The sequence below is a fragment of the Centrocercus urophasianus genome, unplaced genomic scaffold (assembly GCF_019232065.1).
Source record: "Centrocercus urophasianus isolate 14NV4802_14NV808 unplaced genomic scaffold, USGS_Curo_1.0 seq_7, whole genome shotgun sequence".
NCBI lineage: Eukaryota > Metazoa > Chordata > Aves > Galliformes > Phasianidae > Centrocercus > Centrocercus urophasianus.
The window spans coordinates 465,246-489,126 of record NW_024885310.1 but is presented as its reverse complement, the minus strand read 5'-3'; the positions used below and the strand labels follow the sequence as shown (position 1 = coordinate 489,126).

The window sequence follows — 23,881 nt, the reverse complement described above, 5'->3', positions numbered from 1 at the left end:
ATAGAAGATTTTCTTGATTCTTGTTGTCAGCTCTGCTTCCAGAGCCTTGAGCGTGCAAACAATGTAGTGTTGCAAAAGGCCAGCAGTGCTTTATTGTCTTTGTCAAGATAACATGCCCACATATTTTAATAAAATTTTCCTTGGCAGTTATTGACGCCCCTGCTAAAAAACAAACAAACAAACAAAAAAACCAAATACATTTTAATATTCCCAACCTTTGCTCGCATTTATTTTGATGCAATATGCTGTTATTGACAACATAAGCAGTTTGGTGTAGTTGTGATATTCTTCACTAGGCCATAGCCTATTGGACTGAAGCAGCCAAAGATGAGCAGTCAAAAATTGGATCTCTCCTGTACCTGTCCCAGGGCAGAAAGCATGGGCTAAGCACAGGCTGCTTGTGAAACCAGCAGAGCAGCTGGTTGCTTTGTAATTCTGTGAAGAAGTCCTTCCACTAGGAAATAGTACATGATCTGCTCCTTTCTGTCATCTCCTTTAACAGTTCAAGAATCTGTGTGATTGCCCCTTTTTGTACATAAATTTATTAGACTCTTGGGCTATTGATACTTACTGCTTTTTCACTGACTAGATGAAATAAATTACTGTGTGTATTGAAAGCTGGACCTGACTCATTTTTCTATCTTAACATAACCAGTTATTGTTTTGAGGTATTGCGTTTAGAAATGAAATACTGCATAGGCTGAGCTGAGCCTGCTCTGAAGGCTTGCCTTCCCCCTGCTGCACCCCCAGTTCTCCTACCTCCTCCTCATCACACTGCTGCTCTCAGGTTTATGGGTCGTGCTTCTGAACTTGAGCTTGCTATGGAAAACCTGGTATGAAGTAACTTGAGCAAGCATGTGGCTGGACCAGGCTCATGTGGCTTCTCAGAACAGACAATTCTCCCTGCTCATGTTCCATGCAACTTTGGATTAGCACTTAAAAAGTGTTTCTACCCACTAGATGGCTGTAAATGCCTTGCTTAAGCAAAATACTTTAGAATTTATGTTTTTTTTAATCCTTAGCCTTTCAGGTTGCATAGGTCAAATGTAAACCTATATTATACGAGTAAATGGCTGGTTTTGCACTCAGTCAGGCAGCCTGATGTTCATTTTCTGTTGCCAAGTCCTCCCCAGGACAAGAAATGTTTGAGCATAGTAATCACTGAGCTCTCAGGCATGTACATGATTAGTTGAGGCCTATTAAATCAGGCAGATAGCCCTAATTTGAGGGAGGTTTGTAGTGACGAGTATGGACTTAAGGAGAACAAGTAATAAGGGTATGCCAAAAATAACCTTATAGCTAGAGCTATACTCATCCAGGAAGAGAGAGAACACAGTGTTTGTACTGCTTTGGAAACATCTTGTTTCTGTTGTGCAGATATAAAGTAGTCTTCAAAACCACTTGGGTACTTAGATCTGCTCGGGAGAAAGTACACTAAATTGCAACTGGATCTTAATTTTTTATTAAGCATTTTGCTTTAGTAAATGTTGCTGAGTGTATTCAGCAGCTGCAGGTCATTTGTTTCCATAACTTTAGGTATATAGGAGCAGTTGTTTCAGACTTCAGTTTTTAATCCATCTGAACTGCATGTACATATGTTTCAGAACTAGTCTGCCACTTTTCTGTCTGTAAGTAGTGTAAAATCTGTCATACAAGGCTTTGGTTAGGAAAAAACCCTGCATTAAGGCTGCCCGTCTGGAGATGTTGTATAAAGGAAATGAGTCTGGTTGGAGAAGTGGAAATGAGAGGTTGATTATTTCTTCTGACTTGAACACAGTGTTAACCATTCAAGGTATGCAATCAAATCATTATGAGAGGGGGGTGGAGAATGTTATCAAACACAATATGACTTTTTTTTAAGTCCTACAGCTTTGCTTGCAAAGACCTTAAGTACTTTTGGGCAGTACAGTGGTGAAGTTTCTCTCTTCCCAATGCATCTTTGACCAATGGAGATTTCTTTATTGGTTCTTTTAGCTTACTGACACCTAAGAAAACACTTCATTCTACTCTATAATTAAAATGACAGTTATCTTTGCTAATTATAGTAAAACTCCTAAAAGTTTAGAGATTCCTGTTAAGTCAGTTGTGGAGTGCAGAACTTCCTGATATTTGGGCACACTTGCATTTTTTTTCTCTGAAGGTGTGAAGTGTGCTATTTTATTAAATTCAGCAGTCTTACTGAAGAAAAGCAACCTTCTCACACTTCTTACACTTGAATCTGTTTTAATGATTCTGTCATTGGCAGGCTGTCAGATAAGAGGTTTCTTTTTAAAAAAAAAAAAAATGGATTTTTTAAAATTATTTTTTGCGGCCTGAGGTTGAATGGGGCAAAGATTACACATTTTCATTTTGGGGCAAATGAGCATATACGAGAAGCTCTGCAAAACCATGGCTAGATGACTTTGGGTTTTGAGCTGATAAATAATATGTTTGCAAGTCAGGAGTTAATTTTAAGTTCTTGCATTGTTTGTGTCACGGTTCTGACTATAGAGCATTGGCATACTGAAATTCCCTTGAAATTAGTAGGTAATTACCCAGAACCTTAAGGTTCTTGGCTTTTTTTTTTCCCATCTTTTTCATGGCAAACCATAAACATGGAGGTGGAATAACTTGCTGCTTCTACTAAAGCATATGAATATCTTGGCTCTTCTTTGCCCCAGCCCAAATCTAACCATAGCCTAGGTGTTGCCATGGAAGGAGAGCTCTGTTCTATAAGTGTAAACAGGAAACACCTGAAGGAATGTGTATTAAAATAATTCCAAAGTGATGAGTACATGCTGTTACTGTGAGATTTAAATAACCACTTGGAATGACATGAGTTTTGATAAATTACTTTGTGCTTTTGGATGTGGTTTGGAGAAAATGCTGAGAGCTCTGTGTGTGTACACGCTGGCTCTGTGTTAACCTGCTTCCTTCCTTAGAGGAACAGAGAAACATAACTGTATGGAATGGAGGGCAAACCAGTCTCTGGATGGAGTAGGAGGAATTATAGGCATGAATGCAGCCCATGCTCTACAAAACTCTTGTCCTAGACAGTTTGAGAGCCTATTGCCAGGGGACCGAGTCTGACCAAAGAATTGATCTGATAGGGATAGAGCTGAAGATACATGAATACTTCGTGTACTGCTTAGATTCAGGCGTTGCTTCAGTCTGAAATAACACATTGCAAGATGGTGAGAAATGACTGTGGGTTCTGAAACACTTGAGTCTTGCCTGATGTTTCTCATACGAGGACTGTCAGATGATCTCATAAGTCTTGCATCTAGCACCTGAGAAACCTTCTATGTATTTTCTGAATAGAATTCATAGTATAGGTGGAAATATATTTGGTATTTTTATGTTTCTTGCCCCTCAAAGAAAGGAACGTTATCTTCAGGGTAGGCGTGCATACCAAAGGAAAAGCAGAGATCCTCCTGCTGGTGTTAGTTCTGTCCTGTTTAGCAACACATAGGCGAAAGTTTACAAAGCTGTCTAGCTGTGACAGAGCTGGGAAAACCAAAGTTGGGTAGATCACGTTATGTGACATTGTGGAGAAAGAAATAAGATTTGTTCTAGATAGACACAATTCTTTTCCATTGTAAGTGGCCAATGTAATTCTTTCTAATTCTTAAATATTTAGTTCATTGGGTTGAAGTATTTTCATGGATCCTGATTGTTGCTTGAGCAATTCTGGCAGATTTACATAGCAGCTTGTGTGGTAGTTAAAAAAGCCTTTCTGGCTGTATTTTTTAGGAAGGATGGTAAGTATTTCACTTTGAATACTGCGTTTTACAGTTTCTTGATGACAGCATCTCATCTTGAAATGTTTTGTTAAGTTACAGCAGATGCGTAATTGACTGCTGTTCTGCTTGAAGCCTCTGTTAACGTCCTTTTTGTCTGTTTCTGTAGCTTACTGGAGGTTCTGGCTGTGTGTCAGTGTTGTATATGAGCTCTTCCTCATCTTCATACTCTTCCAGGTGAGTAACTTAAGCTGATGTTGAATAACTAGACTACCAACATAGGTATGAAATCCTTTGTGCTGTTTCTTATAGGATTCTCACCTACTGCAGGAGCTCTTCATTTTTTGTGATATCAAATCACTGCCTTACTTAATGAGACTTCTGGATTGAGAAAAATTTATAGTATTACCAAGATATTTCACACTATTGTCTGTCTTAACTTCCAGTTAACCTCAGCCCAGGTTAGACACCATAGTGAAGCAATTTTACATGAATTGATAATGTCAAGTTTAAGTGCTGGGGAAGAGCTCTGGATTTTGAAGGAGGCTCCTCATCTGTGCAATGCAATTATTGTAGTCATCTCCTCAGGCAACAGCATGACCCGAAACTAAGAGCAAATGGAGATATTTAACAGTGAGAGTTAAACACTCTGTTCTGTCAGACTTGAGCTCCTTTTTAGGGGTAGGTAGATGAGTCCCCTGTGGTTCTTCTTCAAATTGTACCTTCTCACTGACATCCTAGTTGCATCTGGTACTCTGTATTTCAAAAGGGTAGCATAAGTAACCATTGCAGACTCATCAGGTAGCATTAAAATTATCATTTTAGGTGAATAGTTGAGGAACCGTTAAAAGTAAAATTGAAAAATGTTTTATCTCTAGATACCAAGTGAGATTGAAGGAGCAGGACTAGAATTCAGAAGTGTCAGGATTTGCATTGTCTTTCTTCCTGTTGGAGCAGGACATTTCCTTTGCAAACAAGTTTTTAGTGCTGATCAAACCCTTTCCAGCTAATCAGAGATTTCCTTTGGCTCCAGCGTTTCTTGTTCTTCTTGACCTTTTTGGAGGTTCCCAGTAGTCAGTGCCAAGTTCTCTTAAGAGTAGATAACTTTTTTCTTTGCCTGGCTTATTGTTTCAGTGGTCAGCTGGAAAGTGTCTGCAGTCATTCAGTAAAGAACAAGATGTTTTTTCTGTCCTGTTGATGTAACTTGGGGGTTCAGTGTTAACCCTTGTGCAGGACCCTAATATCTCACTAGGGTTTCTTTCAGGCTGCCTGTCCTGCTTGGAGGGAGTGGAGTTCTGACCCGTTCACAGGCATGAACAGGTCTGTCTTGCCTTTTTTTGTTGTTATTCCTCACTGCTGAGGAATATTCAGTCAGTTCCACTTTTATTCTTATATTCTTCCTGTTTCATGTCACCCTCTGTTGTTTTGTTTTTTTTTTCCAGGCATGCTTGTGAACAGTACTCATGACTGGCTGCTGGTGCCTTTGTAGTTTTGAATTCTCATAGAAAAGCCTGGAATTGCTTTGCTTTTCCCCCAGTGGCATGTTGTATTGCCAACCATTGAGTTGTTAAGGACACTCACTAGCTGTTGCATAGTTCCTCACTGAAAATACACTGTTAGTTACTTTGCACAGGTTTAAATAAGGTTGAAATTATGCTGAGTCTATAAGTGATTGTCTCTGAAAGCAAACATAAACTCACTCGTTGTAACTTGTCTTGTAGTTAATCTGACCAAAGTAGGTTTATTCTGGAACTTTATTATTATTTCTTATAAGTAATTCTGACACTGTTCATTTTTTCATGACTGCTAACTAATCTCTGTCTGTTATTGATGTTGCATTGCTTCAGCTATAAAACACTGATCACAATGAAGGTTGGTTTCATTGTGAAATGCTTTTTCAGCAAATGCGTGTGTGAGTGACCAGTAAATTAGCTCAAGTCTTGGTCACCTTCTGTCACTAATATTTGGGTACTTTTTCCCCTTGCTGTTTATCACCTGTGCTGCCAGTGAGATGTTATTAAAAATGTGTTTATTCAACAGGCTGTAATGATAATTTTTTTTCAGCCACAAAATGCAGTGCCATTCTGAGCTTTCTGTAGCTGAAGTGAGCTGAGCACAGATGCGAGACAAATCCTGCTAACAGTGCATGTAGTCTGTGTGCTCAATCTGCTGATGTTTGCATGTGGTGTGTTTTGTTAAAGCTGCATGCTGCTGGATCTTTCTCATTCTACGGAACCAGAACGTCACAAATGCAGGAGTTAGCAGCCATTACATGTGAATGTTTCCTCATTTGCTTATTGGCAGCTTATTGTTTACCTTCACCAATGGAAGAAGTGCAGAAGTGTCAGTGAGAAGGATGAACTGTAGGTCAGTTCAAGCACTAAGCTTTTGGGAGAGAGGAGGCATAGAGGAATAGCATGGAAAACGGAATTAAATCAGATTTTTCATCTTTCAGAAATGTGAAGTTCATTCTGTTATTTTGTCTCTAATGTTTGGCATTGGAAGATTGGAAACTTAAATGTGTATAATGCTTTGAGATCTGTATGTATTTTAAGAATTGCTTTGCAACATGTCTAAAAAAAAAAAAGCCCATTTGAAAATAGGCTGATATGAATTGTATCCTTCCGTACATCAGTACATACTAAAGGGGGAACATGCTTTTTGTGCTCCTTTTGCAGACTGTACAAGATGGCAGACAGTTTATGAAGTACATTGATCCACACTTAGGTGTTCCTTTGCCAGAAAGAGACTATGGTGGCAACTGCCTTATTTATGATCCTGGCAACGAAAGTGATCCATTTCACAACATCTGGGTAAGAAACAAATAAGTATTTGATAGCGAGTCTGAGCTTTTTTTATTTTTGGGGTAAAACGTTGTTTAACTGAACACTTGAAAGTCACGAGTCTTTTTGAGTGCTGAATCAGAAAACAGGTCACGACTGACAAACTTCCTTCTTGGCCTTTCTTGGCAAGCAAATGGAGATGTCTCTTTGTATTCTAATTATGTTGCCTGAGGAAGGGGTAAACTTTAACAATCCTTATTTCTCAGCTTATTGATGGAAATGCCTTGCCACTGTGAGTCTGGACTTAATTTTGTGCATAAGGAACTACCTGCTTCCTTGAGGCACAGAGTTCAAAAGTTGCATGTTACGAAGCAGCCCATGAGTTGCACTTTTCTGAATACCACAAAGTGTCAGGAGGTTAATGTTTTTTGCAGGCAACTATAGGAGACTATAAATTCAAGGGCAAAGAAATTGTGATGACTCTCAACTCCATGACTGTGTGAAATCTGTAGTGTTTGTTAGCAATGAGCATTACTAAATCCTTTGGGTCTGCCATACGAGTCTTCAGTGCATCAGGAAGTGCAATAACTGAGAGCCACAGTAGTTGTCTTCCTCTAGTGTTACACCAGCTGTGGATGGAGGAGAGGCACTTGTTGCCCATGGATTTTTGTGGGCAGGTTTGGTAAGATTTAAGAAGCTCTCCTGCACACAAGATGAGAGTATGGTGAAGAAATGTATGTTCTCACTTCATTATATCTAATTTGAACACCTTCTTCTTCCTTCCCCTTGGAAAGCAAGGAACATGACATTTTGCAGTAAGAGGGTAGTTTCTATCTTATCAATAGTCTTAATTCCAGTTTCTGCCCTTCAAGCTTCCTGACTTTGCTTTAAAGATAACTTATATGCTCACTGTACTTAAGAGCAAAGAAACTCATTATAAAATGTGTTTGTGAGGAACATCCAAGGTTTTCTTTTTTTTTTTTCCTGGAAAAAAGTAAGATTCAGTAGTGTATAATTGTACTGCTAAGTGATGTTCACTCTTGTTTGTTTTAGGACAAACTGGATGGATTTGTTCCTGCTCACTTTTTTGGCTGGTACCTGAAGGTAAGAATGAGTCTTCTATATTACATTTCTGTTACAGTGCTCATCTTCCTTTTAAAGCATGGCTGCTTCTCTTCTAGTGATACCTGTCTTCATGATCAATTATATCAGGCAGTCATCTGTGAACTAGACTAAGTGTTCATATTACATGAAAGACTCTTAGGTCATCTTATTTGTTTCCAAACTAACGTTACGTTGACAAGCTCTTTCCTTCACCATAACTCATTTTGAGGTGAAATCAATAGTAGTCAAATCCTTTACTTCTGTAGCAAGATAAACTCCTGAATGACCTTTGAATATAGAATATGGGGATGAAGACTGTTCAGAAAAGGGAGTGAAAATTGATTGTTATGCAAGCATAGCTGATGCAAGCAAAATGATAAATACATTAGTACCATTCCATGGTAGGATTTTCCCTGTTGTGTCTAAATCAGGAGTTTAAATCATTATATGGGTACTTTTAGTTCTTGTTACTTGTTTATGTCAACTGTCAAAGAAATTCCAGTTGGCAAACATATTCACTACATCTTTTACTAAGTGCTTTGGTCTAAATATTAGCTTTGTTTTTTTAACCTGAGCAAGCTTACTCTAGCTAACCTTACTCTCTCTGCAGACTTTGTTTATTTGTTTGTTTGTTCTCCTTGTTTGTTTTCTGTTTTGTTACTTTATAAGATCAACAGAAATAATAAACTGAAAAGGCTCAGGCCAGCTTAAAAATAAGCTGTAACTGCTGTTTTGTTTCTCCCCTTGAGAAGTGCAGATGTGTTGCTCTGTATGTGCTTTTTTTTCTCCATAACCAAGAAGTGTAGTGCTAGATGTGGGGAGAGCTTGGCTTTAGATCAACGTATTGGTGTTTGTAAGACAAACTTACTCTCGTTTAGTGTACAGTATCTTCATCTCAGATAATTACATTAGAAGCATAAATATCAAAATAACATTTCAGCCTGTATTTGTTTTTAAAGTTGTGTCATACTGAGAACTAATGTCTAAATAGGCAGTGCATGGTAAAAAGCTGTATGGGAGTAGTAGCACACTCCTGAGGAGCTAGTCAGGGAGAGAATTCAAGATGCCAGTCTGCTCATTATCTGTCTTGGTCTGGAAGAATCCTAGCTTTGATTAAGGAGACTTGGGAGGATGTTTCTGCAGAAATGCTCAAGCTGATAACTGTCAGCCTGCAGTCTGATTTCAATTGCTCAGCATGTACCACCAGGTGCTTGTTTCTGTGTTACTAAACCAGAGGGAAACTGGCAGCTACGTGTCTTATCTGATGGTTAACTTTCTTTTCTATAAAAAGCTGGAAGCTTGGTGTGTTGTCTTTGTAGAAGTGAATGTGTGGTTTTATGTTGTCCTTCTCTGTGGTTTTGTTTTGCCCTGTTTTCAGTGCGGGACTCTTACACTGTATCTCCAAGCACCTGAATAGCAATAGTGAAAATGGATATGCCTCATTCATCAGAAATTGCTGTGGGCCTCATCTGCTTTTGCATTGTTCAGATTGTGTTTTTGTGTTTCTCCTGTTTTGACAGTAGGCCAAGATGATGCATGCATTTTAGGACTGCTGCTCTACTGAATCTTAAGTTTGATTGTGGGACAGGTTGCTCTTCCTTGCTCAATCTAATGCACTGGTTGCTACAAAGCAACCTCAAGTGTCCTGGCACAATCAGGGCTGAGGTGTAGTGCGTATGACTTCTTTATAGTTTGCATTAAGCAGGCTTTGAAAAGCTTTTATTTGGATCAGCAGATTGGTACTACTGTGATGGTCAAGCACCTACTAATTTAATTTACTTAATGTAATTTCCTTCCCAATGAATTCCATCTGCCTGCCTTTATTCTTTCATGCAATGGTTTTAATATAATCTATGGTTGTCAGAATCTTTCCCCTCTGTTCAGAGGCCTGTGAAAATTAGGCTTTACTACATCATCACAGCATGAAAATACGATTTTCATGAACTTCCTGATCCTTTTCTGCTTACTAGAGACAAGGTATTCAACTGCAGAAGTAACTGGTAAGCAAATGCAATGTATCCACTGTTCACTCACTGAACACTCCGTGTTCAGAGTTCAGAATTCTCATATTCCTTAGATGACTAGTTTCAAAATAATTTGGCCATATCCTTTGGCAAAGCTGTTTCTCTATACTATATGGAGCTTTTGATTTCTAAAGGGTGTTAGTGGTAAATGGTGTGTGGTACTGCTCTGTCCAGTGTGGAAGCATTCATTTTTGTAATTGTTTTTAGTATGTTGTGCAACTATTGTGGATCTTTTGAAAGATTTTTCTCCCTTTTATAGACACTGATGATTCGAGACTGGTGGATGTGTATGATTATCAGTGTAATGTTTGAATTTCTGGAGTACAGTCTGGAACACCAGCTTCCAAACTTCAGTGAATGTTGGTGGGATCACGTATGTACTGCATAAATCATGATTTATTTTTTTTTTAACTGAGGCATATATTTTAAAGGGAGGGAGCAGGAAGTGGTGAAAATTACATTGTATTCATCACCAAAAACATTTGTATAAACACTGCAGCTCAGGAGCTTTGACTGTTCTCCATGTTGAACTTGTAATTTTGCAAGATTTCAGACTTCTACATGGAATGGTAAAGTTACTCTTTGTGGTTTAGTATTTGTTTTGCTTTACTCCGTACCAGCTAGAGACTCTAAGACAAACATTTTCAAATATTTGATGGTGGTACAAACCATAAAGTTGGAAATTAAGGGAAAGATAAAGCTTAGTGTTTCTAGTTTCAGGTAATTATTTTTCTTGTCTGTTAAGGAAACAGGCTCTGTTCAGCTTATATCCAGCTCTTCCTTCTCTGTAAACCTGTCTTTACTGTGTTCTCTAAGCAGTAAATTACAGTGTTTAGAAGTTTTTGTATAGTGTGTAAAAAAAACCTTTGGAAACACTAAGGTTTGACCTTCCTGAAAAGCTGCATGGTCGCTGCACTTCGGAGTCCAGAATGGTTCATGTCATAAAACATTGCTTGTGAGTATTTTTGAAGCTAGAGGGACTACTGTGATCTTGTTTCCCTGTGGAAGGAACAAGCTCTATTGCTTAAAGTGACACAGACTTTTTTTTCCATTATTTTTTTCTTATTAAGACTCATGTGAAATGTAAATTGGTTACTAAAGCAATCAAAATTCCTGCATTCAGGGCGTGCAGCTCTGGTTCTTAAATTCTTAAGCTTGTACAGTTCTTTCTGAAGCTTGCAATGATTTGCTTCTTTGTAGTATTTATGAAAGTAAATACGTATTGTATCAATACTGCAAGCAGAAGGTAGTTTGCTTGCAAAAACTTCTGAGGAGGTTAACACCGTGTTCCTCTTCAAATAAAAAGATTTCTTTTTTTTTTATTCAGCTCAGGGGCTCCATCTCCAGGATTCATGTTTGGCAGAAAGGCATAGCATGAGGAGAAATGACTTATTTCATTTCACATCCCAAGTCTAGAGATAAGTCACTTCTTCAGGAGGCAGCCTAAAGTTTAAGGAATATATTAGAAGCATTTTCAAATGCTTTTAAGGTGTGTTTCAAAAGTTATTACTTAACAATGTGGAGATGATAGTAATCACTGATAGTGAGTGGGAAGAAGTTTGTTCTGTAGCAGAAGGAATGCTGCATCACTTTTTTATTTTTTTCTACTTTCAGTGGATAATGGATGTGATCTTATGTAATGGATTAGGAATTTACTGTGGGATGAAGACTCTTTCTTGGCTTTCTTTGAAAACATACAAATGGCAAGGACTTTGGAACATTCCTACATACAAGTAGGTTGGCATAGAAAGCAAGTCTGCACACAGTAGCAGTGTGCAAAGTCTGGGGCTCTGTGTTAAGACCTTGATTATGAATAGGTTATTCTGTTAAAGTGAATTAAAGAATCCACTAATGTGGTACAGCATGGAAGCTTGTGAATGATAATGTTGTCTAACTTGCAGATGACATTATTAAAAATGTGTTTGTCATGAGCATTGCCTGATATCTAGGAATGAGGTCATCTTGTAGGCATGAGGTTATAAAATGAAATTGTAACTGAAGGGGCAAGAAACCAAATCAGGATCAGTCTCTTATTTGTAGCAGGGATCCTCATGCAAATAATGCCTTCCTAGTAATTGTAACTTCATACTAATTGGGCCACTTAAACTAATAACTGTAAATCCCACATGTTCTTCTGCCAGTGGTGAGTTATCTTTTTCTGTAGCGTGTTCTTGCTCAGCAAAGCAGAACGGAGGAACTGCTTAATACAGTGGATGTGGTGTATTAAAACTTAAAATGATAGCACAGTAGCAGGCTTTTCCTGGAAAGAAAACCAAGTCAAAGTCAAAATAATCTCAGTAAGCATTATTTTTATGCAGTAAAATGAGATGTTTTGCATACGTGAATCAGTGTCAGAAATGGAAATGATGGTAGATGTCTCTAATCTGCCATTTCTTAAAATTCTAACAGTGTGTTGTCTTTCTTTCAGAGGTAAAATGAAGAGAATTGTCTTCCAGTTCACCCCATATAGCTGGGTCAAATTTGAGTGGAAGCCAGCATCCAGCTTACGGAGATGGCTAGCAGTTTGTGGCATTATCTTTGTAGTAAGCAAACTTCTCTGTCTTGTCTTCTCTGTCATCTGATTTAATACTTTGTAATCTTTGAGCAACTACATAGGGTAACTTAGGCTGACGCTCTGGCATGGTGATGTTTCTTTACTTGAGCAGATGACTTCTGAATCCTGCAGAAAAGTTTCCACATCTCTGGTACCATTTACAGATTCATTGCATAAATATTTTTTCTTGCTGTGCAATGCTGATTAGCAATATGAACAATTTAAACTGCTATTTATACACAATTCAGTGAGTAACTACCAAAAATGTTGCCTTTGGATGAAATGGCTTTTTTTTCCCCTCTCTGTGTTAAACAGATAGAATACCACATTACAGCTGGAGATAAATGTGACCAAAGCCTCAGTCTGCTGTATGTTATCTGGACATATGCCTCCTGAAGTGTGCAGTTTTTTTACATTTTTATTCAGACTGAAATTTTAGTTGATTTAGCCATCTAAGGGCTATGTTGTGGGAATGCATCGTCTTGATTTCCTAAGATCAATTTCATGATTGCAGGTATCATATGTGGCACGGGTGTGGGGAGTAAGCTTAGTATTTTAAGATGCTTTTCTTCCACTCTTGCCTCTTGTCAGTTGGGGCCTTTGGCCTCTGTGGTATCCATGAGATGGTACATGACCCAATTTTGAGCAACTTGGATTTATGTCAATTCAGTGACTGGGAAATTTAACTTGAAGACAGAAACAAATAATAACCATGGAAAACTTTGATGCTTTTAGTGATTCCAGATACGATGAACATTCACTACAATGGGCTTCTGTATTAATACTGTGGTACTAGATATAATTGGTTTGTGTTTTTTTTTTTAAAGAGTTAACTAGAACAACCTACTTGATCATCTTGAAATATATGAAATAGGAATTCTGGTGGTGGCTTATTCGAGTGTCTGTTCACTGAGGTTCCTTGTTAAGGTTTGCTGAGTGAGCCACATCAGTCAGCTTGTAAGGCACCACCGCCTCTCCTTCATCTCACACTAATGTCAGATTGCTGATCTGAGTGCTTCAGGAGCTGTACGCTGACTGTAACTAAGCAAGCAACGTAAAGCAGTGCCAGCAGGAAGCGTTAGGCAGTTTGCAGGCTTGGTCAGGTGAATGCAAGTTTAAATGACACATTTTATGCTACATAAAACATTTGCTGAGTTCACATAATGCAACAGGCTTGTTGAGATTCCTGTACTTTATGGAATAAATGACATATATATATGCCTGTATAGAAGGTACTTGTTTCCTTCAGTGATTCCTTTGTGCATACTCCAACTCTTTGCAGTCTGAAGAAATCACATTTTTAGGTGCAGGAGTAGATTCTGTTGCTGAGGGGTTCCCCTGAGTTTATATTAGTCTTTTGGATAGTATTTATTTTAGCAAAGCATAGCTTCAGCTGACTTCCAGTTTATGGACAGCTTCGTGTGTTTGCACGTACCTCTCTATTAAGCAACACTTAAGGCCTTTTATTATTGTTTCTTTTGAAATGGGAAGCCATTGTCTACTTGCTCATTTAATCACGTTGTCAGAGCAGCTTACTTAAGAATGTTTTGCTATTAACGTGCTCCAAAGTTGGCTTTGGCAGTGGTGTTGCTATAACTGTGTTTAACAATGTGAAGCAAACATACAGAAGCACCACCTAGGATGCTTTGCTTATGCCTCTTGATTTGTTTTTTTTTTGTTTTGTTCCCTAAGTCAGATTTTAAATGATAGTGAAAGGACAAGTTTTTGCTTCTAGTGTTTGTTGCGAGTTGTTTTAGAAGTACTTCAAATTCCTGATAAACTTGTTCAAATCTAGAAGCAATGCTTGGCAAGGTTTCTGTTGCATCCTCTGCCCTGTGCAAGTGCATACGTTTTACTACCTCTTCCTACACATTTAAAAAACAAAAAATAAAAACTAAAAAACAACCACAAAGCAACAACTGTTCTTGATCACTGTTGCAGCTGATGATAGTGGGCTCAGTGATACCAAGTAAGATATTGTGGAGTTAGTGAAATAGTTGGGGCAGGGAGATTCCAGGCTTCGTTCAGTGAAATCTTCTGCATGTAATTAAAATGTACTTTCTCTCAGTTTTTATTGGCAGAGCTGAACACATTTTACTTGAAGTTTGTGCTTTGGATGCCGCCAGAACACTACTTGGTCCTGTTACGGCTTGTCTTTTTTGTCAATGTGGGAGGTGTGGCTATGAGGGAGATCTACGACTTCATGGATGACCCGTAAGCCAGTCCTCTTGTGTATATACCGTGTCAATCTTCACTTGCTTTATTTTGAATTTGCACTGGTTTGCTCCAGCTTGTTGGCATCCATCTCAGCTTGTCAAGAACAAAAAGATCCAACCTCACAGCATCTTCTTTGTTTTCTTTTGGTTTGGAGGTAAAGTTCTGAATGCATCTGGTTAGAGAAGAGCTGTTATTAAGGGCATTTCATGTGCACTGTTTTTAACATCTGCTTTTTATAAGTTATTGCTCTTTTGAGACAGTGATGTGTAAATTAGCTGGAGTGCCACTGGCTTGTGGGTGGAGGAGTACTGAACTCCATATTCAGATTGATAGCCAGGAACTATAGTCCTTAGTAGTACCTTCTAAGGACAACAGGGCCTAAACTCAGAATCTGTTTCTTAGAGTTGCTTCTTTTCTTGAGCTGTCTTCCAGCTAGTTCCTGGTCCCCTGGAGCTTTCATGGCACCCTCTTGCAGACTAGAAGACCTTTTAGCAAAGAATTTTGCACCCATACACAACAGTGCACGTACTTTCAGACTGTTCCTACTTAAACATCGTATTTATCCTTGCTGCTTTTTTCTGCAGACCATGTAAGACCAGAGAATGCTTTGTTCTCAAAATCACATTTTCTTTTAAGTTTCAGTAGTGATGTCACAGATTGCCTGAGCCCATATCTTAAGTCTAAGACAACATCTGGCTTCAAGAAGTGTTCATTATCTGTCACTGACCAACACAAAAAGTGTCTGTGTTCAGAATTTAGGGTTCCAACATTCTCTGAAGATCAGTTTCCATTGCAAGGCTTTGACTCCTAGAACTGGAAAGAAGGGTCAACTCACATTGCTTAGGTGGATTTCGGGACATTCAGCAGTGGCAGGCTGCTCCCCTGCCTTTGGTGTCGGACCTACTGGTTTGGGACGTGCCTCCATCTCAAAGGTAAGAAGAAATCTCTGCCTCTCATTGGTGAGCTCCTTTCCTTAGAAACACTCCCCCATCTTCTGGTCCTTGTGTTTGGGTTGGAAAAAAACAGCTCCTTTGCCCTGTATTCGACCACATGGCATGGCATTGAAATATAGGAGAATCGTCAGTCACCAGTGCCTCATTGCTGATTCAGTTTGTTGCCATTCTCTCAATGAGCTGGAGAAATTCATCAAGCAAGCAGAGACTCTCATCCTGAAGTGCATGTCTTCATCATTGCCACCACCAGTGTTCTGTTTCTCTTGGTGGGTAAGGTGATTAACTTCCTCTCTTTTGAGGTTCACGGCTCTGCTTGATGCACCACAGACCTGACCTCACCAAACTGTTCATGAAACATGGCAGAACCTCACATATGATCTTACGTAGTACCTGCACTGCAAATATTTTTTGCAACTGGACTTTGATTCCTTTGTGTGTTTCATGTTGCCTAAGCAGAGATGATCTTTCCTCCATTTTACCAACTTAACTGAGCCAAGAACTCAGTGAAGTTGCGTGATGGATTCTTGCTGTTGTGTTGTAGGAAGAAACTGCTGGGGAGGAACGGGCTGTACTGGAAGCTCCTAGCTAACAGCATATCAGAAACATTCTTGACTTTTTCCTTTTGGAAACTCACTCAACATCTTAATGGACGAAGGTTGGAGTATTCCACAGACCTTCCTTGTCAGAACTGTGGCACATTGCCTTGTTTGTTATTAATGGAATTGTCTGAGATTAATCCTGTCAGGTCAGCTAATGTTGTGACATTTAGTTTGGAAAGTAGTGAAGTTCAAATATAAAAGACTATTTTTCTCATTTGGGATTCTTAGTATCTGCAGGCAGTTCAAGGATGCTGGTAGATTAAGGCGAGTGTGCTGACGAAATATCTATATATAAGGAAATACTCCAGTAAGAGTGGCTCTTGAGGCTATATTCTAACTCTTAACCTATGCTGTGCTTCTGTATCAACTTACATGCTGCTGCCTCGGTTCTTGAGGACTGACCACAGGAAATGTTCCTGGCCAGAAATTCCTCAGTGTAAAAGGCCTGTAGCAGTTGACCTTGCCATACATTTCTGGTTTCTAGTCTTTGTGTCTCTTCCAAGAATCTGCATTAAGGCCATGAATTATAAACTCAATCATCTAATAAAAATGGACTTTTCTGTAAAAGCTTTCATGAGTAGGAGGGCAGGAAACCAAATCTTCCTCAGCAGCCTTAGTGTCTGTGCAGTTCTTCTGTGGGGTTACCTTCAGCTCTTCTGTCAGCGTGATCTCATAGGCTAGTGAAAGAAAATGATGCCAAATAAGGAAGCAGACCAGCAAAGCAAAAAGCTGACCCAGTCATCTGAACAGCTTGATTTCGCAGTGAGAGATATGCTGTTTGTTTTTCTCTATCTGCATGTTAGAACTGGTTTCTACCCAATTAATCTCATTGGATGATCCACCTGGAGCAGTTTCTGAAATCCCTTCACCCAAGTTGGTTTAAACAGGATACTTTTAAGTGCAGTGCACTCATTCCATCTACATCAACAATAATCTATATTTGGTTTACTGTATTATATATTTTTCCAGTGTATTTGGACCATTTTGTGTAGTTTGAACTTACTCATTCGTTTCAAATGTGGCTCTTGGGCCTCATGTTAAAGAAAATGTTTATTTTGTGTGCTTGACTTGCTGTGACTCCTCTGGATTCAGGAAAGTATCACAGAAGAGGAAAAGGATGCTCTGCTTGATCTCCATGCTTAGATTCCTTCTCATGTACTTAGAATCCAAGGGGATTCGGTGGAGCAGATATGGCTGAGCAAAAGTGAAATGTCTGCTAAAGGAAAGGTGCTCTCCCCAGAGCAGCTGCTGGCAACAGAGGGGATGAAGGGAAGAGAAGCTGAGAGCAAACATGTAATCACAGCTCCCTTTGCCCCAGCACTGTTTGAGGTGCCTGGGAGCCTGTTCTGACCTGAGCAAGCTGGGTGTTGTAGCAGCTGAAGGTGACAGCATGTCAGAAGGCTTGTTTCTCCACCTAGAAAAAGAAGCATTAGCTGAGCAGCCAGTCTCCAAGGGCAGTCCTGATCATGGATTTGTTAAGTTTTCTCTTTTTTCATTGCATGACAGAAGTGTCAAGGAAATTCAGCTCAAAGGACTCAGTGAACACTGCGATATTCAGCAAATTGGTTCCTCAAGCAGACATAAGCAGTCATAGGTCAGAGTAGAATATCCTATTCTGTAATGCCCTATAAGTAATGCAGAGGTATCTGAACATACCCACTCCTCTCTCCCCAGCCCAATGAAAGTTTATTGTATTTCTTAGCTCCCCATCTCCTTTGTCCCATGTGAGTAATTCTGCCACTTCACACTGAATTCCTCCTAGATATGTTTAACTCCACATCTTTTATTGTGATAGGAGTGGAATAACCTGGTGAGCTGGACAAAAAAAAGAGAAAAGGCCTGGTAGGAAAATGAACTTCAGAGCACACTCTAGTAAAAGAGGGCTGGACCCCTCTGCAGACTAGATTCAGAAGCTGTGTGATGGAAAAACAGAAATTTAGTGGAAAGAGAAATCATCTGCAGCAGTCTCTGCAGCACATCCATGTGCACCAGTGGTGCTATAGTGGGTAGATTTCAGTCATTCCAAGGCACTGAAGAGGTCTTGTGCTGCCCAAACAGAACCACACCTGAGATAGAAATCGCCTGGTCTGAGTTAGTAAGCTGTAAAAATGTCAATTCCAGGAATGACATAGGGTCAAGAAATGGAGGATCTAGCTGACTTTGATCAAACAACTTACCAAGATTTCTGGCAATAATCTATTGCTCATAGGGGGGCTGAGATATCCTGAGGAGCATTCAATTTTTATGTATTTCCCATGCAGGGGTAGGAGACCTGAAAGACAGTGAGTGCATCTCCAGTCTGTTGTTCTGCCATCACAGCCTCTGAGTAGATGTCTTGATTCTGCTGGAGTTTAATTTCTAGCACTACTGATTGATGACTCCTTAACTAGGCTAGTACAGAACAATGCAGCTTCTGATTTGCTTGTCAGCAGCTGATTAAAAACAAACCCTGGGAATTAAATACGAAGCACATTTTTGTCCCAAGATTATGTCCTCCTAGAACACCCTTCTTGTGTCTTCTAGTGTCTTACCTAGTTGTTATGTTATCAAGCTTTCGTCTTTTAAAATCCCCTCAGAGGTCATTAGTGACCGCTCATTGAATACCTGTTTAGGATCAGAGTAGGTTTTAGAATGCACTTACATGGGGATTGAATTCACTTACTGCCATGTGACTTGATATTTGCACAAGTAACCAAGGAGTAGAGCTCCTACTTCATACCTTACCCCAAATCTCAAGCTGGCTGAACAATTGGATTTACTAGTACTCTGAAAGTAGGAATACTTTCTTGAATCAATGTTGAAGTTTTAACTTTTGAAGTGTTTTCAGAGCCTCTGAGAGGAAAATCGAGTACATGTGTACATGTAATCCAAACCAGACTTCTAGAACTGTGCAAAGCTGAAAGAAATGATTACCCCAGCGGTCCTTTTACGAAAGAGTATTTCTCTGAATGCTTACTTTTATAGTAATAGTTTTGTTTTATCTATGTATGTTATAGGAAATTCCATAAGAAATTGGGTCAGCAGGCTTGGCTGGTTGCTGCCATTACTGCCACGGAGTTTCTGATTGTTGTGAAGTACGATCCCTATACGCTCACACTGTCTCTTCCTTTCTACATTACCCAGTGCTGGATCTTAGGGATTATACTCGTGCTCACATGGACGGCCTGGCGCTTTTTTATTCGGTAAGAGGTGTTTGGTGTGCTCTGTGCAGGTCTGGCCTGCGTCTTCGGGGGAAATGTTTGGACGTCTGTTCAGCAGCATGTTGGTTGTCGAGTATAGGCTGTCATTAGCCTTCAGTGCCCCCTGAAGGGACACTACAACTCTTTTGGATTAGTAGAGCTACAGTGTTTTTCTCTTAAGAATTGTTAAACAAGGAAGGAGTTTTCCATGTGTGGTCATGGCAGCTTTCCTTATGGGAAACTGGTAAGCTCTGGTCTTTGTGGGACTGCATACGTTACTGTTGCTGCAGAAGCAGATGAACAGTTTAATGCCTGACTGCATCTGACTGCCCTGGCTGAATGGGGGCAGCCTCTGAGATCCATGTTTTGTTTTCTTTTGTGCTGTCATTTGGATGAGTCTGAGTTGTTTTACAGCTTCATTGCAGGAACAGACTGCTGCATTGCAATTGTGTGAGCAACAAGTGAGCCAACTTATATCTATTAGGTTTGGATGCTGTTCTGTGCAGATAAAAAAAAATGAGCAAAAACAGCAGCACAAGGCTGAAATGATTATGGTGATCTCTGGTGCAGTAGCAGCAGTCATTGATCTTGACCATGCTGGAATGATTCTGAAAGAAGTGAAAATAGCCAGACTGCTGCAAGTAGTTTGTAGTAATTCAAGTGAATCAATACCATCGACAACTTCAGAAATGTACAGCCAAAATACACAAATGGTTTAGGTATCCCAAGGGCCCTGGCATCTGGATCAGAGTTCCCTTATTGTTTTCATAGTATGTTGAAACTGTTTATTCACATCACTGATACATCTGCTTTTCTTTTTAGAGATATCACGTTGCGGTATAAGGAGATAAGGCGACAGAAGCAAGAGCACAAGTATGAAAAGGACAAATGCTTGAGCAATGGGGATGGACATTCTTCAATACTGGATGAACAGAATGGGAGCAAACTAAGGGAAAGGAGACTTTGAGCAGTGGTCAAAGGGCTGAAAAGAACTCATAGTGCTCAGGTTGGCCTGGTGGACAGTTTCAACCTTATCCTACCTAACTTGTAATTTTCACTGTTAGTTTTCCAAGGTGTGAAAATTGTTTTGAGGAGATGATGTCCCTTTGACATGCACACCCTTTCTAGTCACGTACACCTAGTCAGAGTCAGAGAAAGTCTGTGTAGAGGGAAGTCAGAACCAACGCCGCTGCAACGAGGTGGGATCTTCATCCAAGTGTGTTGCATGCCTTCCTTGCAAAACAAGTTCTGGAGACAAGGGGCTTTAAAACAAAGCGCAGAGGGAATCTGGCCGATCTATTTTCAGTTAACTGTGAGATTTCTATTTTGACATTTGGGCATTAGGAGCGCATGGCACAGGAAATCAAATCTGTCCTCTGCTGAACCACCTTGAGGTGTGGAGTCAGGTTATATAATATGTTCAGCCACCCGTTGACAGAAATGCAGTGAGATAAACTGAAGCATGTGAACAAGTTGCGTTACTTGCACAAGATGTAATGCAGTACACTACTGTTACAGCCCCTCTGGTGTGGGGGTTATTGCCTTTCTCTAAACTGACTTTCAACGTCCTGGAATAGCTTACAATAATTTTATGTTTTATCACAGCTCTAGGGAGACAGAAGGCTTCTCCTTAGGCTTTTCTGTTTGCTTTTTTTTTAATCCTGGTCATCTCTTAAAGGTAAGGGAAGTTTAAATAAGAAAGGTCAGCCTGCCTTCTGTTTGCTTCATGGAGTAAAATCTATTATTAACAGAAAAATGGGAGTTACTCCATCAGTCTTAAGTTATTTGCCTTATTCTCAGCTCTTTTACGTTGCTTGCCAAGAGGATTTCATTCTTGGTGTCTGCTGTGCAAAGCATGTCCTGATCTGCCATCCTTCACAGCTGTCCCGTTCCTCCTAAGGTAACTCTGGAGTAGCAATCTCCTGAGTCCAACTGGAAAAGACATTCTCTGCAGTCCTGCACAAAACAGCTGTTACCGTGCTGCCATTGCTGCCAAAAGACCAAATTGAGGGGAGCTGCATCCAGTCTTCCCTGAGCAGCACGTAGCAGTGGAGATCTGCAGGCCAAACTAGACAGCGTTTTGGCTCGTGACTCAGCATCTAGGAAAAGAAATTAGAAGCTTGGGCTGAGTTTTTTTCAGGGTTGTTATTCCAAAATGTAAGTGCTGCAACTGGGCATCAGTTTTGTAACCCATGCTCTAAGCCTTTGCATTGGCCTCTAAGGCACTGATGTAACCGTATCTCTGTTAAAGTACAGTGATCTAATCTGGCTGTTGGAAGATGTTTTTCAGGGACGTGTTTATCCTGAAGGAAATGATACAACACCAGTAACACTTAACAAGGATAGCCCCCAAAATTCTAAGTGGCAGGAGACTTGAGATGCTGCTGGATAGTAAACATCCACATTTCAAATCCTTTTTGGTTGCGCATGGAGAGCCACCAAAATAAATCTGCCATTTCTCTTAGGTTTACGGAGTGACCTACATGTTTTCTGACCCTGAAGAACGGACACTTAGCAATAGGGCAATCTTCAATGAACAGAACAGTTTGGTTGCATGTGAAGAGCTCAACAAATGAAGGAGATTTGATGGGCCCTTTAATGGGCCTTGGGCTGCCCCAGTTGCTTAGCAGACAGAGAGGAGGATGACTGTTTTGAGAACGAAGCATCCAGCTTTGTTCTTGAGAACGTACAGTTCACTGTGGCTGCTCTTAAACCATGGTATTTTGCTGCTGTGAGGTAGTGAAGAAGGCTGTGTAACTGGGTGCTGACAAATGTATAAATGGGCAGAGAGTGCTGAGTTGAGTAAGTATTTATTTGTATGCTGTTTCAGCCCAAGTCATTCTCATTTCTGGCTTTCCACCGTTCTTATGAACTGTTAACTGATGATTGGTAGCTCGTACCAGTGTGTTGTGCTTGTGTAGTCCCAGGCTCAGGTCAGTATATTCCTGTTCCTTCTCTGCTGATAAACACTGTGGTCCCCCTCTGTCTCTTTGCAGTATGTCCATCAGAGTCTGTTTTGTGAGTTGGGTGGTAACAGGCACACTGAGGAGGATCTGTCGCTGTACCTTCCTCCTCCTCCCCACCCTGCCAAAGACACACTGAGGTGCTTCACAAACAGCTGCTGAAGAAGCCCTGTTCCCCAGTAACAGTTCTGGAGCTTTGAATTAATACATAAAACAGTGACTGTTTACTTCCATTTTATCAGCTTTTATGGTTAGTCTGGATAACTGAACCAGTGTAATAAAGCAATGTTTGCTGGTGTTGTTTTGGTACAATGTGTGTGTGCTGCTGCTTCATCTCGCTTGTCACTTCGCAGGGACCAAGGGCACTTGGTCTGAATTCCCTTTGGTACGAAAACTATCAAAGGTTTCGGTGCCTTAAGGTAATTACCTTGTCCAGATGCTCAGAGAGATGGATGTTAGAAACCTTCCGTCCACGCTTGTGATTCGGGAATGCTTATTGCAGTGCTTTCACAAGGATGGTCAGCAGTGCCTCGTTCAGAGCACACCTCGTGTGTGTTGCAGGTAGTAGTGGCAGCCTGGCTCCTTGCTGATGATGGCACGATGCTCCATCAAACAGTCACAGAGCTGCTGGAAGGTCTCTGGGCATATTCAGCACGGCACATCCATACGTATGAGGCAATGGGGTGTCCTTGCTTGCGAAGCACTGAGTCTCGTCTACATGTTCTTGGCAGCAGCAGCAGCACCTGGACAGGTACTCCTTATGTATTTGTTAAGCCGGATGCAGTCTGCGGCAGTGGGCCGTGCTCCCCTGCGCGTGTGTGCTAGGTGATGGAGCAGCAGTGATGCTGTTCCTGCAGGGAAGTAAGCCAAGGGAGGATGCAGCATCTGTTGGTGTTCTTCAGTGCTCCCTGTGCTGCTGAGACACTTGAGTCAGATTCTGGCTTCTGACTGCTACCTGAATCACCCACGTGTTCACAGTTAAAGGCTTTATCAGTTGGTGTCACTGATGTGCTAATTAGTTTATCCTAAGGCTTGAGCAAAGCACGTAAGTGATAATATACTGCCATCTGCTAGCAACGTGAAGCTGATGTTTCGCAGGCTACCTGGCAGCTATGTGAAGCCAGATCCATCTTCAGATACCAAACGCAAGTCATCAGAGGTGACCAAAATTCAGCCAGACTGATTGGGGTTGAAAGCAACGTTCTAGGGGTCAGCAAAGGATGAGACCCCAGCAGAGGGTGCTGGTGGCCTGGCCTGCCAGAATTAATGCTCTGTTGCGGTTTTAGGAGCTAGGGGAGGAAGCCAGCGCTCCTTGGGGCTGTGTATAGCAGGAGGAAGGGCTGCATTTGGTTGGATGAGCGCAGAGGCTTTCAGCAGTGAGGTGAAGCTCCTTTCCCGCTCACAGCATTTTGGGGTGACAGTCAGAACTTGGTCTGTTTTTTTTTTAATTTCCAATCATGGGAGCCTTTTAAGAAAGGTCACTGGTCCCCGGGAAGGAATTATCTGGTGGGAAATGGGTGGTGAGTTTCCCAGGAACCGAGGGTTTTTTGAAGCACCACACTGCTCCCTGTGCCAGCTGAGATGTTGCCCGGCTTTTCCTTCCTCCCCAAATTGCATGCATAGTGTTGTTCATCTTTCTCCCCATTCCAGCAAAGAGAATCTCTGTGTTTAAAATACTTCTCGCTTTGGAGCTAAGGTGAGGCAAGGAAAGCTCTCTCCGTCCCCGCTGTATAGAATCAGGTGTAGGAGAGCTTTGGCTGATGCCCGGCTGGTGTTTGCCACAACG

At 40.6% G+C, this 23,881-nt stretch overlaps 1 protein-coding gene across 1 annotated transcript in view; it reads left to right on the top strand.

The window, feature by feature from the left end:
- PTDSS2 (phosphatidylserine synthase 2) overlaps nt 1-22,404 on the top strand; it is a 35,854-nt gene extending 13,450 nt beyond the window's left edge. Inside the window, exons 4-12 of the mRNA XM_042837235.1 lie at nt 3,889-3,956; nt 6,398-6,532; nt 7,556-7,606; nt 9,890-10,003; nt 11,245-11,363; nt 12,059-12,173; nt 14,253-14,398; nt 18,950-19,135; nt 19,955-22,404. Coding sequence (XP_042693169.1) covers nt 3,889-3,956; nt 6,398-6,532; nt 7,556-7,606; nt 9,890-10,003; nt 11,245-11,363; nt 12,059-12,173; nt 14,253-14,398; nt 18,950-19,135; nt 19,955-20,099 — 1,079 coding nt within the window. The 3' untranslated portion in view covers nt 20,100-22,404. The remainder of the gene's footprint in view (nt 1-3,888; nt 3,957-6,397; nt 6,533-7,555; nt 7,607-9,889; nt 10,004-11,244; nt 11,364-12,058; nt 12,174-14,252; nt 14,399-18,949; nt 19,136-19,954) is intronic.
- The last annotated feature ends 1,477 nt before the right edge of the window (nt 22,405-23,881 follow it).